The sequence below is a fragment of the Cricetulus griseus genome, chromosome 4 (assembly GCF_003668045.3).
Source record: "Cricetulus griseus strain 17A/GY chromosome 4, alternate assembly CriGri-PICRH-1.0, whole genome shotgun sequence".
Taxonomy (NCBI): domain Eukaryota; kingdom Metazoa; phylum Chordata; class Mammalia; order Rodentia; family Cricetidae; genus Cricetulus; species Cricetulus griseus.
The window spans coordinates 109,263,625-109,277,042 of record NC_048597.1 but is presented as its reverse complement, the minus strand read 5'-3'; the positions used below and the strand labels follow the sequence as shown (position 1 = coordinate 109,277,042).

Here is a 13,418-nt window from a genome sequence, read left to right as displayed (position 1 = left end):
GGATTCAATGCCCTTGTCTGGCCTCCATGGGTACTTCACACACCTGCTACACACACAGGTGTGGCAAAACAAACATATGTGATATATATATATATATGTATATATATAATATTACATATATATGTATAATACACACACGCGCGCACACACACACACACACACACACACACACACACACACACACACACACACACGAGACAGAGCTTCACTGTGTAGCCCAAGCTGACTGACTCTCCTCATCTCCTCATCCTTCTGCCTCAGCATCCTGAGAGCTGGGTTACAGGTGTGAATCACCACATCCAATTCTAGGGTGGTTGTTGCTGCTGTTACTTTTAGAGTTATTTTTATTTTATGTGTACGGTTGTTTTGCCAGCAATGTATGTCTATGCACCACACAGGTGCAGTACTTGCTGAGGCTAGAAGAAGTCAGTAAATCCTCTGGAACCGGAGTTAAAAATGGTTATGAGCTGCCATGTGGATGCTGGGAATCAAATCCCCGTCCTCTGGAAGAGTATCCAGGGCTCTTAATGTCTGAGTCATCTCTCCAGCCCTCCCCAGTAAATAAATAAATTTAAAAACTAAAGTAAGGTAGAAGGTGATGTAAATAGAGTTTCTGTCCTGCCCAGTCCCGCAGCTGTTTAGTTCCAAATAAACATACAGAGGCTTATATTAATTATAAACTGTTTGGCCAATGGCTCAGGCTTCTTATTGGCTAGCTCTCTCTTAGTTACTAACACATTTCCATTAAACTATGTATTGCCACGAGGCTGTGGCTTACCTGTAATACTCCAGTATGTTACTCCTTCAGCAGCTACACGGTGTCTACCTGGCGACTCACTCTCTTGTGTTTCTCTTCCCAAAATTCTCCTAGTCTGGTAGCCCCGCCTACACAATCGGCTACAACCTGCCCGTTCATTGGCCGAAACAGTTTTATTCATCAATCGATAAGAGAAACATATATTCACAGCATATAGAATGACATCCCCCATCATCGTGATTGACCCCTGACCTCCGCATTACATCAAAGGCAGGCACAACAAAGGGAAAGGCACAAATGTAAACAAGTGAATTAGAAACTAGAAATAGTTGTGTTTGGGAGTGCTTACAGAGGTGGTTGGGAAACCATCACTCCGGTAGCTAAGATTTTCACGTCCTCAGATTTCTCACTTGGGCAAGTAAGTATACATCTAAGCAGGTATTGGTAGCCACACATCTTATTCTCCCACTCTAACCCCCTTACCTGTCTCCTGTTGGGCATTAGGAGAGCTTGGCTGCAAGCTTGTGCTGTGAAACCACCGCTTCCTTAGAGACCTACAAGAAAGGGACATGCTGGCACTGGTACCTGAGCCCTCTTCAGAGCCCCCAGCTCGGGAGATTGTCTATGTGCAGTTTCCAGGCCTTAATAAATTCCCAGCCCCCAACAATCCTTCTCAGTGTCTCTCTTGAACCCCTCGTTTGCGACCTTTTACAGAAGTCGTGAAGAAATGGTGGGGACCTTAGCCTAACTGTCCTAGGAGGCCCAGCCCCAGAGAGTTTCTGTGAGTGGGGGTGTGGAAGAATGTTAAATGACTGTGAGACTGGCAGGGACCTCTGGCATTCCTGTGGGAGGACGACCCAGGGCTTTGGGGTTAGGCAGATTATGAGAGTTTTTTCCTTTCGCGGATTCTAGCCCTGGGGACCTCTGGATGGCCCTGCCGAAGCAGCCTTTCAGACACTTGCCCTCAACCGAGTTGGCGCTGGCGGCTTCACGCGGGAACATGTGACCCTCCCAGGCCCCGCCCCCGCCCTCTCCCGGAGAGGGAGGCTGAAAGCCCAGGCGCTGGATGGTGGGCAGCCAGGCCAGCATGTCCCCAAAGCGGAGTGCGTGCTGGGTGGCGCTGGCCCCGCTGCTGTGCAGTTGCGCCCTGGCGCTGCAGGGTGGGATGCTCTTCCCCAGGGAGAGCCCGTCGCGGGAGGTCAAGGCTCTGGACGGACTGTGGCGCTTCCGCGCTGACTTCTCGGAAAACCGGCTGCAAGGATTCGAACAGCAGTGGTACCGACAGCCGCTGAGGGAGGTGCGCGCTCCTCGGGGGGTTCCTGAGGTCTGGAAGCTTCCCGAAGCCAGGGGACGGGTGCCTATATGTGGAGATCTCCTTCTGTTATGCCAGTCTGGAAGAGGTTAATATGTGTCTGCAGGCTGGGGAGGGGAGCGGCCAGAGCAGGAAGTGGGACCTGTATGCCCGAGAACCACATGGACTCCAAGGATTCTGCCTTGGGGAGCGCTGCCCCAGGCAATGGATTTATATTATTATTATTATTATTATTATTATTATTATTATTATTATTATTATGCTTTTCATTTTATTACATAGTGCTAGGGGTTGAACCAGGACCCCTGTGCGTGGGTGTCGCTGCTGAGCGTTTTGCTTTTGTTTTGAAACTGTCTCATTCTGTAACCCAGGCTGGCCTGGACATCCCGGTGAACCTCCGGCTCCAGTTTCCCCGAGTGTTGGAGTCTATGTTGGTGCACATTGCCTCCTGCACGCTCTCTCACATGTAGTGAGAAGCAGAACCAAAGCAGTGTGCATACGGGATGCTGCTCGCCACAAAGACATGGTGATGGGGATAGAGGAGTGGAGAGCCGCGTGGTGTTCTGCTCAGCCAAGGCAGGAAGTGCCTTGGGGTTGCAAGATTCAGATAAAGGGCATGACTTGGCACACAGTTAGCAGAGGATCCCATCTCTAACTGGGTAGGGTTGGTGCAGAAGCAGGTTGCAGAAAAAACAGTGTGTGCTCACAGCCTCTGCCTCTACCGGGTTCGTTCGATCGTTCGTTCATTCATTCATTCATTCATTCATTCTCCCTCACTTCCTCTTCCCCTCTTTGACTCTCTCCTCCAACTCCCCCATCTTTCTCTCTCTTCTTTGTTTAACATTTGTAACATTTATTTACTTGTGTGTGCATTTGTGTGGGCACCGTGTACCACAGGGTACATGTGGAGGTCAGAGGACAACTTGCTGGAGTCTGATCTCTCCTAGGTCCCAGGGATCCAATTCATGTCATCAGGCTTGGTGACTAGTGCCTGTAATCCAGAGTCATCTCACCAGCTCGGGGGGGGGGGGGGGGGGGGGGGGCGGGAGAGAGGGAGATATTGAGACAGCATCTCGCTATGGCGCCCAGGTTGGCATCTAACCATAACAATCCCACTACCTCAACCCCCCAGGTGCTAGGGTTACACGCTTTGAGCCACCACACCTGGTTTAGACGCTCAGTTTTCAACTGCACTACCCAGCATTCAGCAAAAGAGGAAGTGAGGAGGAAACAGTGGTTCCGCATGCCTTCTCAGTTTCTTCAGCTCAGGGGCCCTGTGCCATCCTGTTGGCCTTCCTCCCATGGCAGTGATCACCTGCCTCTTATGTCATGGTCTGGTTCTTCCTTTTTTAGAATGGGTTGTGGCCCTGGGCTCACTCTTTCCATGGAAGTCTTGGCCCTGGTGCCATCTACTCTGTGGAAGAACTTGGTTGCAATTGTCTTTTGCACAAACTGTCCATATGGTTCACTTGTCAGCAAGTTACCCACACGTAGCCAGTGTTTACAGAGTTCCCCCCTCTTTGTTCTTGTGCTTCTGCGCTGGGGGGCAGGGGTGCAGGCATGAAGAACAGTCCTTGCTTGTTTTTGTTGTTGGTTTGTTTTTTGAGATGGTGTTTCTCTGTGTAGCCCCAGCTGTCCTGGAACTTATTCTTGTAGACCAGGCTGGCCTCGAACTCACAGAGATCTGCTTGCCTCTGCCTCCTGAGTGCTGGGGTTAAAGGCATGCACCATCACTGTCCGGCCTGATTCTTGCTCTTTAGATAGAGTCTCATGTATCCTCAGATATGTAATGGCAGAGAATAGCCAGGGTATGACCTTGCACTCTGATCTTCCTGGCTGCACCTCCCATGGGCACCATGATTGGTGTATGCAGTACTAGAGTTGGAACCCAGGGTCTCATGCATGGTGGGCCAGCACTCTACCAGCCTGAGCTACATCCCCAGCCCATGACTCGAGCTCTTCTTTCCCCAGTCTGGCCCAACTTTGGACATGCCAGTCCCTTCCAGCTTCAATGACATCACCCAAGAGGCCCGGCTTCGGAACTTTATTGGCTGGGTGTGGTATGAGCGGGAAGCAATCCTACCACAGCGATGGACCCAAGACATGGATATGAGAGTGGTGCTGAGGATCAACAGTGCCCATTACTATGCTGTTGTGGTCAGTGCAGGGAGTGGCTGCCTGGTGGAGGGGGCAGTCTCGGCTGTTGAAAAGGGGGCTGGGCATGGGTCGGAGAAAGTGTTGCTTCATGGGCAGGAGGACCTGCTTCTGGAAGGGGTTCCCTTTGGCCAGCTGCCCTCTGCTCATGTCTCCTTGTGTCTGCAGTGGGTGAATGGGATTCATGTGGTGGAGCACGAAGGGGGCCATCTCCCCTTTGAAGCTGACATCAGCAAGCTGGTCCAGAGTGGGCCCCTGACCACCTGCAGGGTCACCATTGCCATCAACAACACACTGACCCCTCATACCCTGCCTCCAGGGTCCATCATCTACAAGGCTGATACCTCCATGTGAGCAGCAGCATCCTTCCTCTCCCCTACCCTCCCCTGTCCAGCAGACTTCCACACTGGGAGAGTGACTTTAGCCCCGGATCTAGGGAGACCATGGGACACATGCTAGTTAAACATCAAAGGAGGCAGATGGGTCAGGGAGATGGCTCAGTGGGTAAAATACTCACTGTGTAAGCATGAGGACATGAGCTTGAAGTCCAGGCACCCATGTAAGGATGGGTGTGATAGTTACATCTGTAATCCCAGTCTTCTTCAATGCTCCTATGTTGAGATAAGAGGTGGAGACAGAATTCCTGGAAGTTCTCAGACCAGCTAGAGCAAGGAGGTAGAAGGCAAGAACCAGTACTGAGGTTGTCCTCTGATCACACCCTGCCCCCCCACCCCCTCCCACAATTAAAAGACCTTCATTTTCCACCCTAGGTATCCCAAGGGTTACTTTGTCCAGGACATAAACTTTGACTTCTTCAACTATGCGGGACTGCATCGGTCTGTGGTTCTCTACACCACCCCTACCACCTACATCGACGATATTACTGTGACCACTAATGTGGAACAAGACATCGGTGAGGGCTCTGGGCAGGAGGTGCTATGCTAGGCTGAGCCTGGTTTTCCTCAGTTCCCAAGAGGAAACAGTCCCTAAAGAAAAAGGCTTCAAGTGTCTTGTAACTGTCACTTGTTTCATCACCCTCAAGACCCAGACTGCCCCAGTCAACAAGGGCTTCAGAAATCACCCACATGATGGGCCTCACTTTGCAAGAAAATAAGGACCAGTGAGAAGTGGGGTCTTGTCTAAGTGATATACATAGCTACTTGGCTCCTCCCCTATTGTACCACCCCAATCTCTCCTCCTTGAACAATAAGCTAAAAAAAAAATCAAGCAGTTGTTTGCTAGGGTCTTGGGGCCTGAGGGGACTTCTGGAAGTGTGGTATGATAAAGTCTTAACTGTTTCTGTCCCCATCTCGTTTCCCACAGGGTTGGTAGATTACTGGATTTCCGTCAAGGGCAATGAACATTTCCAGCTAGAAGTTCGTCTTTTGGATGAGGATGGCAAAGTCGTGGCCCAGGAAACAGGGGACCAGGGTCAGCTTCGGGTGCCAGGTGCCAACCTCTGGTGGCCTTACCTGATGCATGACCATCCAGCCTACCTGTACTCCTTGGAGGTAATGGGGATTTGGAGCTGGGGCTAAGGAAGGCCCTTTGCTGCCACCTAGTGACTGTAGTTTCAATAGGCATCCCAGGACAGGTATTTAGGCAAACAAGGCCCTAGATTCCTGGCTTTTCTATCCCTTTGTGGAAAAGTCCAGCTATGAAGATAGGTCCCAAGAGTATGTTCCTCCTAAAGACAGAGACTGTGCCGGTCATGGACACACACCTTTAATCATAGCACTCAGGAGGCAGAGACAGGCAGATCTCTGTGAGTTCCAGGTCAGCCTGGTCTACAAATCGAGTAGTGTTATGCATGGGGGGAGTCCTTCCTCTTAGATAACATGGATGAGGCTCAGTTACCTTGGTGCTCTTGCCTGGCACATTGGTCTCATAGGCGAGGATGACAACAGCTGGGCCTGTGTCTGACTTCTATACCCTCCCTGTTGGGATTCGAACGGTGGCTGTCACAGAGAGCAAGTTCCTCATAAACGGGAAACCTTTCTATTTCCATGGCGTCAACAAGCACGAGGATTCAGATGTGAGTTGTGGCTGTGGCATCCCCATGTGGAATGCTGGGAGTCACTGATACCTTCCCCCCCTTCCTCATGTGCTCTGAAGATGTCCATCATGGGCTGGGGTTGTAAATTGAGCCTAGGTAGGGATGGGGGTGACTCTATCGGGGTTGGGGCTTCAGAAGAAAGTGGGTACTCTCTGATGACAAGAGCAGAGGTCACACAGTCGTGCCATCCCCCAGATCCGAGGGAAGGGCTTTGACTGGCCACTGCTGATGAAGGATTTCAATCTACTCTATTGGCTTGGTGCCAACTCCTTTCGTACCAGCCACTACCCCTACTCCGAAGAGGTACTGCAGCTCTGTGATAGATACGGAATTGTGGTCATTGATGAGTGCCCTGGTGTGGGCATCGTGCTGCCGTGAGTGCCCCTCGCTGCCTACACTGCCCACTTGCTCGGCTCCCCTCACAGCCTTTGGTGACCCTTTCTTTTCTGGCTCCACAGCCAGAGTCTTGGCAACGAGTCTCTTCGGCACCACCTAGAGGTGATGGAGGAACTGGTACGCAGGGACAAAAATCACCCTGCGGTTGTGATGTGGTCTGTGGCCAATGAGCCTTCTTCTGCTCTGAAACCTGCCGGTTATTACTTCAAGTGAGTACGCTTCCTGTCCTGGGCTGAGTCAGGCCTGTGGCCTTGCCCTTTGGCCTGGCTAGACCTCTATAGGCAGCCAGGAGCGTGGAAGTCAGCCTTGAGGGGGTGGATGTATGCTGTGAATGTCAGTATCCCTTCCCAGATCCCAAATCAACCTACCCAAATTGTGATTTTCCCATCCATGGAGACCCCCCTAGTCATACCTGAAAGGAAATCCAAAGTTCCCTTTGATACACAGAACTTTGGATTTTATATATTATTAATTTTTGAGATAGGGGTCTTGCTGTACATCCCTGGCTGGCCTCGAACTGGCACTGATACTTTTGACCCTACCTTCTGAGTGCTGGGATCATAGGTATGATCCACCAAACCTGACAATCTTTTGGTTTTAGATTTATTTTTAATTTGTTTATTTCTATGTGTGCTATGACATACATGTGGAGATCAGAAGACAGCTTGTAGGAATTGGTTCTCTTTCCACCATGTAAGTCCTGGGGCTTGACTCGAGTCTCTGGGCTTGGCAGTAAGCGCTTTTCACAACTATGTCTATCTCTCCAGCCCCTTGTCTAATCTGGGTTTTTTTCCTAACAAGGTCTCAAATAGTGCAGGCTAGTCTCAATTTTGTTATGTAGCCAAAGCTGGCCTTGAATTCCTGACACTTCTGTCTCTACTTTCTTCTCGGTGCTAGGATTACAGGTGTGCTCCATCACACCTGGCAGTCATCCATTCACTGATTCATTCTAGACAGAAACAAGTGAAAACTAGAAAACCACTTTGTGACGCTTGGGTTCATCTTTGTAAAACCAATTTACACAGGCATGAGAATACAAATGGGATTTACAATGTGTGATAAGTATTTTGCCTGTATGTATGTCTGTACCATGTGTACTTGTTGCCTTCAGAGGCTAGAAGGCATCAGATCCCTAATAACAGGAGTTAGAGCTGTTGTGTTGTAAGCCACCATATGAGTGCTAGGAATTGAACCTGAGTTCTCTGGAAGAGAGCAAACACTGGGCTATCTCTCCAGTACGATAAAAGGGGATTTTTTTTGGTAATGACACAAAGATTTTAAATATTTTCTAATGTTGGGGATCCAACAGGGCCTTATCTATGCATGCTAGGCAAGTACTCTACCATTGAGCCTACCTCCAGGCCCTCTCCTTCATCCATCATGAGACTGTTACTTAGTCTTTAGGGTGAATTACACTGTTTGTCACACAGAGGCAATCGAAGCTTCTTCTGTCGCTGGACGCTGCACGCTGCATCCCAGTTCCACATAGTAATTTGTACTTCTCCGAATATGTAGAAAGCAGGCTTTGAGGAATGCCCCTCCCTTAGGCTAGTGACAGCTCTGGATACTCATAGCCCTTTCAAGCTCACAATATACAGGGTGCTTTGGGACTGGGGCTGGGTGCATAGGACTTTTGCCTTGAAGGGGAAGCAATTAGCTTCCCTCCCAAACTTTCAGGAGGTGGTGAGGGGCATGCATGCATCATGGGACAGCAGGGATGAGGCAAGGACTGGCTAGGCTGGAGTAGCCCAGACTGGTTTTTCTGGTTTGGAGCTGTTTGAGAAGGTGGGTTCAGAACCTAAGTCCAAGAGGCAACAAACATCCTTCATACTGCAAGAGTAATGATCAAAAAGATATAAAAGAAAAAAAATAGTCTTCAATGGTGAATGATGGTGATCTGTCTGTGCTGTGGAGGCCAGGAATAGGTCCCAAGCAACAAACATTAACCCTTGACTATTCCTTCCATTGGGTCCTCTCCTCATTCCTCACGAGTCAATGGAATTCAACTCAGCACCAATGCCATTGCTTCAAGAGGCTTTCCCTGGCTCTTGGTTTAAATCATGCTTGTCCCCCACTCCCTTCCAGGGTGCTTCACTCCCCTTCATTTCTGCTGCCTCTTAACATTTCAGTTTATACTCATCTCTGCTTTTGTGGCTCCGTGCAGCCATGGCCTTAGCTGTGAGCCCCCACTGATGGGGGAAATGGGAGGGAAGGGAGAAAGGTATCTGAGAGCCCCTCCCAATCTGACAGCCTGTCTTCTGCCTTCCACAAACAGGACGCTGATCACCCACACCAAAACCCTGGACCCCACCCGTCCTGTGACCTTTGTGACCAACACCAAATATGATGCAGACTTGGGGGTGAGCCTGGGGATGGGGGTGGTCCCCACACTGCCTCTGCTCACCTGTGCTTGGGTTTAGTCTTGTGCTTGCTAACAGAAAGCAGCAGTGGCCAGTCCAGCCATTTCCATTTAACAAGTGGTTAAAATGACTAACTTCCTGCTTATCCCCTAGGTAGTGTGGCTTCTAACTCCAAGAAGGTTGGGCTACGGCCAGGACAATGTATTTGTTTGCATTGTAGACTTGGGCTTTTCTAATGATGATTTCCATTTCCCCCATCAGTGGGGGCTCACAGCTAAAGGCCATGGCTGCACGGAGCCACAAAAGCAGAGATGAGTATAAACTGAAATGTTAAGAGGCAGCAGAAATGAAGGGGAGTGAAGCACCCTGGAAGGGAGTGGGGGACAATACTAGCATCTATTATATATGTAGGGTTTATTATATTTTCAAATGTGTATATAGTGTATTTTGACCACAGTCACACCCATTTCCCTCCCTTGTCCCCACTGATTCCTTCCCTTTCCCCAACCAATCTCCCTTGGACTTTAATGGTTTTTGCTTGTTGGTGGACAGAATCCCACCATGTAGCCTAATCTGGTTTAGAACTCAAAATCCTCCTGAGCTCTAGGATTACAGGTGTGAAGGAACCACCATGCTGATCAGATTCAGTCCACCCGCCTTTTTCATTACTTTTCTGCACTTCAGTGCACATCAGCAGACTGGCATGGTGCTGGAGCAGCAGCTGAGAGCTCACATCTTGAATGTAGCCACATTTGCATTCTATTCTGACCTTGAAGAGGCCCTGGGTGTGAGAGGCAAACTCACCTGACCGATTTTGTCCTAGGCCCTGTAAATGGACATGATCTGTGTGAACAGCTACTTCTGGTATCATGACTATGGGCAATGGGAGGTGATTCAGCCACCTGGAATGGACCTCAAAACCCACCCCCAGTGACACACCTCCCATACTGTTCCACCAACTGTACACCAAGAATTCCACCATATGAGCTATGGGGACTATTCTCATTCAAACCACCACAGTGTGAGCGCCTAGCTACTGAGCCATCTCTTCAGCACCTACCTTCCCCTTTTATTTTTTGAGACTGGATTTGCTAAAACAGTCATTTTCTGGAGAGATGGCTTATTGGTTAAGAGCACTTACAAAGAATCAGAGTTAGGTTCCCAGTACCCACATGGTGGTGGCTCATAATCCTCTTGTTCCAGGGTATCTGACACCTCCTGATGCATATACAAAATTTACAGAGAAAGCACTCATTTATAAATTATCTGAAAATAATTAACAACAAAAGTCATGCTAGCCGGGCGGTGTGGCGCACGCCTTTAATCCCAGCACTCCGGAGGCAGAGGCAGGTGGATCTTTGTGAGTTTGAGACCAGCCTGGTCTACAAGAGCTAGTTCCAGGACAGCCTGCAAAGCCACAGGGAAACCCTGCCTCGAAAAACCAAAAAAAAAAAAAAAAAAAAGTCGTGTTAGCCCTGGCTTCTCTATTTCTAGAGCCCATCCTTCAAAAGAACACAGTTTGCATGCACTGAGGCCCTGCTGCTGGCCGTTCTGATGCTTGCCCTATCTTCTGTGTACAAGGGGAAGGCTTTGCTGGGTGCCCTGTGGCTGGCATCTTTACCTGGAGTGTGCTTTTATGAAGTGACACTTGATCCTCCACAGCTTCCTGCTGCTTGCATCTTCCCGCCACCACAGCCTTGAGAGGGTCTGAGGTCCCCTGGGAAAGTCCTCATCATTCAAAGGGCAGCTTTGTTTGAAGTGGAGCAGTATGTGTCACACGGGAGGCTAGCCAGCTAGCCGCAGAACCCTTTCCTGCTGTTTAGATGCATTCCTGTCCCTGCCCCGTGGACACTTCATCATTACCTAGGAAGAAGTCTAGCCAGTCTACACACACACAGCTCTGCCCTCTCAATAGTGGATTAAAGGAGACCGTGAGAAGCTGGTGCAGTGACTCAGTGGTACAACCAATGCTTAACACATACAAGCCCTTGGATTGAGACCCTGGTGCCCCCCCAACCCCAAAAAAATGAAGAGATGTAGCTTAATGGGTAAGAGTGTTTGCCTCGGCCGGGCGTTGGTGGCGCATGCCTTTAATCCCAGCACACGGGAGGAAGAGGCAGGCGGATCTCTGTGAGTTCCAGGCCAGCCTGGTCTCCAGATCGAGTGCCAGGATAGGCTCCAAAGCTACACAGAGAAACCCTATCTTGAAAAGAAAAGAAAAAAAAAGTGTTTGCCTCAAATTCCAGAAATCCTGGACTTAATCCCCAGTAAGGCAGAAAACTAGGGGTAGGTAGTGCACACCTGTGATCCCAGCACTTGGGAGGTAAAGGCAGGAGGATCATCAGTTCAGGACCAGACTTCACTGTATAGGAGTTTGAAGCCAGCCAGCTTGGGCTACATAAGTCTATCTCAAAAACTCATCTGTGAAGAGAAAACCCATCCACTCTTCAGGTTGGATCATATCTCCAGACAAGGCCACAAGAGACCAGTGACAAGAATAGAAAGGAGTATGATCTAACAAGGCCAGGGACTGGATGGTGGCCTGCTTTGCTTCCAGCCATGGCCCAGTTGGGAGCCTCCACCTAGCATTAGATACTAGCCCCATTAGGTCTGTTCTTGGCTTTATTTCCTACATGTCAGGTGGGGTAAGCTATGCATTCTATTCTGACCTTGAAGAAGAGGCCCTCAGTGTGAGGGGCACTCACTTGACCACTCTTGTCCTAGGCCCCATACGTGGATGTGATCTGTGTGAACAGCTACTTCTCCTGGTATCATGACTATGGGCATCTGGAGGTGATCCAGCCACAGCTGAAGAGCCAATTTGAGAACTGGTATAAGACTCACAAGAAGCCAGTTATCCAGAGCGAATATGGAGCAGAAGCAATTGCAGGGTTTCACGAGGTAAACATTGTAGAATGCTTCATTCTCACTTACCACACTAATCTCTTTGGGCTTTCCCTGCCCTCATTTGGACCAGTGATCCAGCCTTAGCTCTCAGGCATCTCCCCAACCCTACACACTATGGCCCCTGCATGCAGGCCTCTGTTTTGTTTCCACAACCCCCACCCCCCATCCACATTTTTTTTTTTTTTTAAGAAAGCCTCTGTTTGATGTCCAGATTGGCCTCAAATTCACAATCTCCCTTAGCGTCTTAAGTGCTGGGGTGATGGATGTGTGCTTCTACATCTGGCTCAACAGTGACTTTTTAAGACAGGGTTTCTCTGAACAGTCCTTGTTGTCTTGGGACTTGATCTGTAAACCAGGCTGGTGTGAACTCAGATCCACCAAACTCTGCCTCCCAAGTGCTTCGATTAATGGCATGCACCACCACCACCCTGCTGGATCTGATTTTTATCTATCACTTGAGTCCCAACTCTGACATTCCCTTTGCCTTGAATCGCAGGATCCACCTCTCATGTTCAGTGAGGAGTACCAGAAAGCTCTCCTGGAGAACTATCACTCGGTTTTCGATCAGAAACGAAAAGAATACATGGTTGGAGAGCTCATTTGGAATTTTGCTGACTTTATGACCAACCAGAGTAAGTTCCTGTTAGACTTATGGATTTTTCTCAGGTTGGCTTTTCCAGTTCTGGGCATTTTTAAGAATACCAGAAATGGGGCTGGGGAAATGGCTTAGGTAGGAAAGTACTTGCTTTTACCTATTTTACATTAGTTAAAATTGGGTCCGTTCATCTCCAACTTTTGATAGGGTCTCACTATGTAACCCTGGCTGGCCTGTAGACCAGGCTGGCCTGGAACTCAAAGTGATCCAATCGCCTCCTGGGTGCTAGGATTAAAGGTGTGTTCCTCCATAGCATTTTAGACTTTATTACATTTTTATTTAGCATGTGAGGAAGTGGGGACAGTGTGTGTGTGTGCATGCCATAGCTCACAGGTAGAGGCTAGATCACTCTTGGGAGTCTGCTTGCTCCTTCCACCATGTGGGAGCCTGTGATTGAATTTGGGGTGATTGGGTTTAATGGCAAGTTCCTTTACTTTCTGAGTCATCTTATTAGCCCCCTTGTTTTTTTTTAAGCACCAATGAGAGTAATAGGGAACAAGAAGGGGATCTTCACTCGCCAGAGACACCCCAAAAATGTGGCATTTATTTTGCGAGAGAGATACTGGAGGATTGCCAATGAAACCAGACATCACCATTCAGTGCCAAGGACGCAGTGTTTGGGAACCAGACCATTCACATTCTAAAGCTAGAACTACCTCACTGCAGACCCAACCTCTGATGAAGTGAAAGACATTTCTCAACAGACCAGATGTCCTCACAGTTCCTGGCTCCAGAGATTTTTACTTTGGATTTTGTGATCTGCTAAAAGGGGACATTACAAGTGACAATAAACCTTTTCTTATATGGGAATAATGACTTGA

At 49.1% G+C, this 13,418-nt stretch overlaps 1 protein-coding gene and 1 long non-coding RNA gene across 6 annotated transcripts in view; one reads left to right on the top strand and one right to left on the bottom strand.

The window, feature by feature from the left end:
* Positions 1-4,998, bottom strand: part of LOC118237844 — a 17,817-nt gene extending 12,819 nt beyond the window's left edge. Inside the window, exons 1-2 of one of the 2 annotated variants that reach the window (XR_004769527.1) lie at positions 4,741-4,998; positions 1,241-1,311 (exon numbers count right to left, since the gene is read on the bottom strand). This is a non-coding gene — a long non-coding RNA (uncharacterized LOC118237844). Of the gene's footprint in view, positions 1-1,240; positions 1,312-1,588; positions 1,754-4,740 lie in introns of those variants that run through there. The other variant, XR_004769526.1, reaches the window with a different exon arrangement.
* Gusb (glucuronidase beta) lies at positions 1,780-13,418 on the top strand. 4 transcript variants are annotated; one of them, XM_027413803.2, is made up of 13 exons: positions 1,780-2,081; positions 4,041-4,226; positions 4,392-4,573; positions 4,994-5,136; positions 5,547-5,734; positions 6,115-6,258; positions 6,475-6,653; positions 6,738-6,884; positions 7,333-7,368; positions 8,951-9,035; positions 11,760-11,936; positions 12,439-12,574; positions 13,072-13,418. In XM_027413803.2, the coding sequence occupies exons 1-13, from the start codon at positions 1,824-1,826 to the stop codon at positions 13,239-13,241; spliced, it is 2,031 nt and encodes a 676-aa protein (XP_027269604.1). In that variant the 5' UTR covers positions 1,780-1,823; the 3' UTR covers positions 13,242-13,418. The 4 variants fall into 4 exon arrangements, with proteins under 4 accessions (XP_027269604.1, XP_027269605.1, XP_027269606.1 ...); XM_027413804.2 differs by having other exon boundaries at positions 1,781-2,054; XM_027413805.2 differs by lacking the exon at positions 7,333-7,368 and having other exon boundaries at positions 1,781-2,081.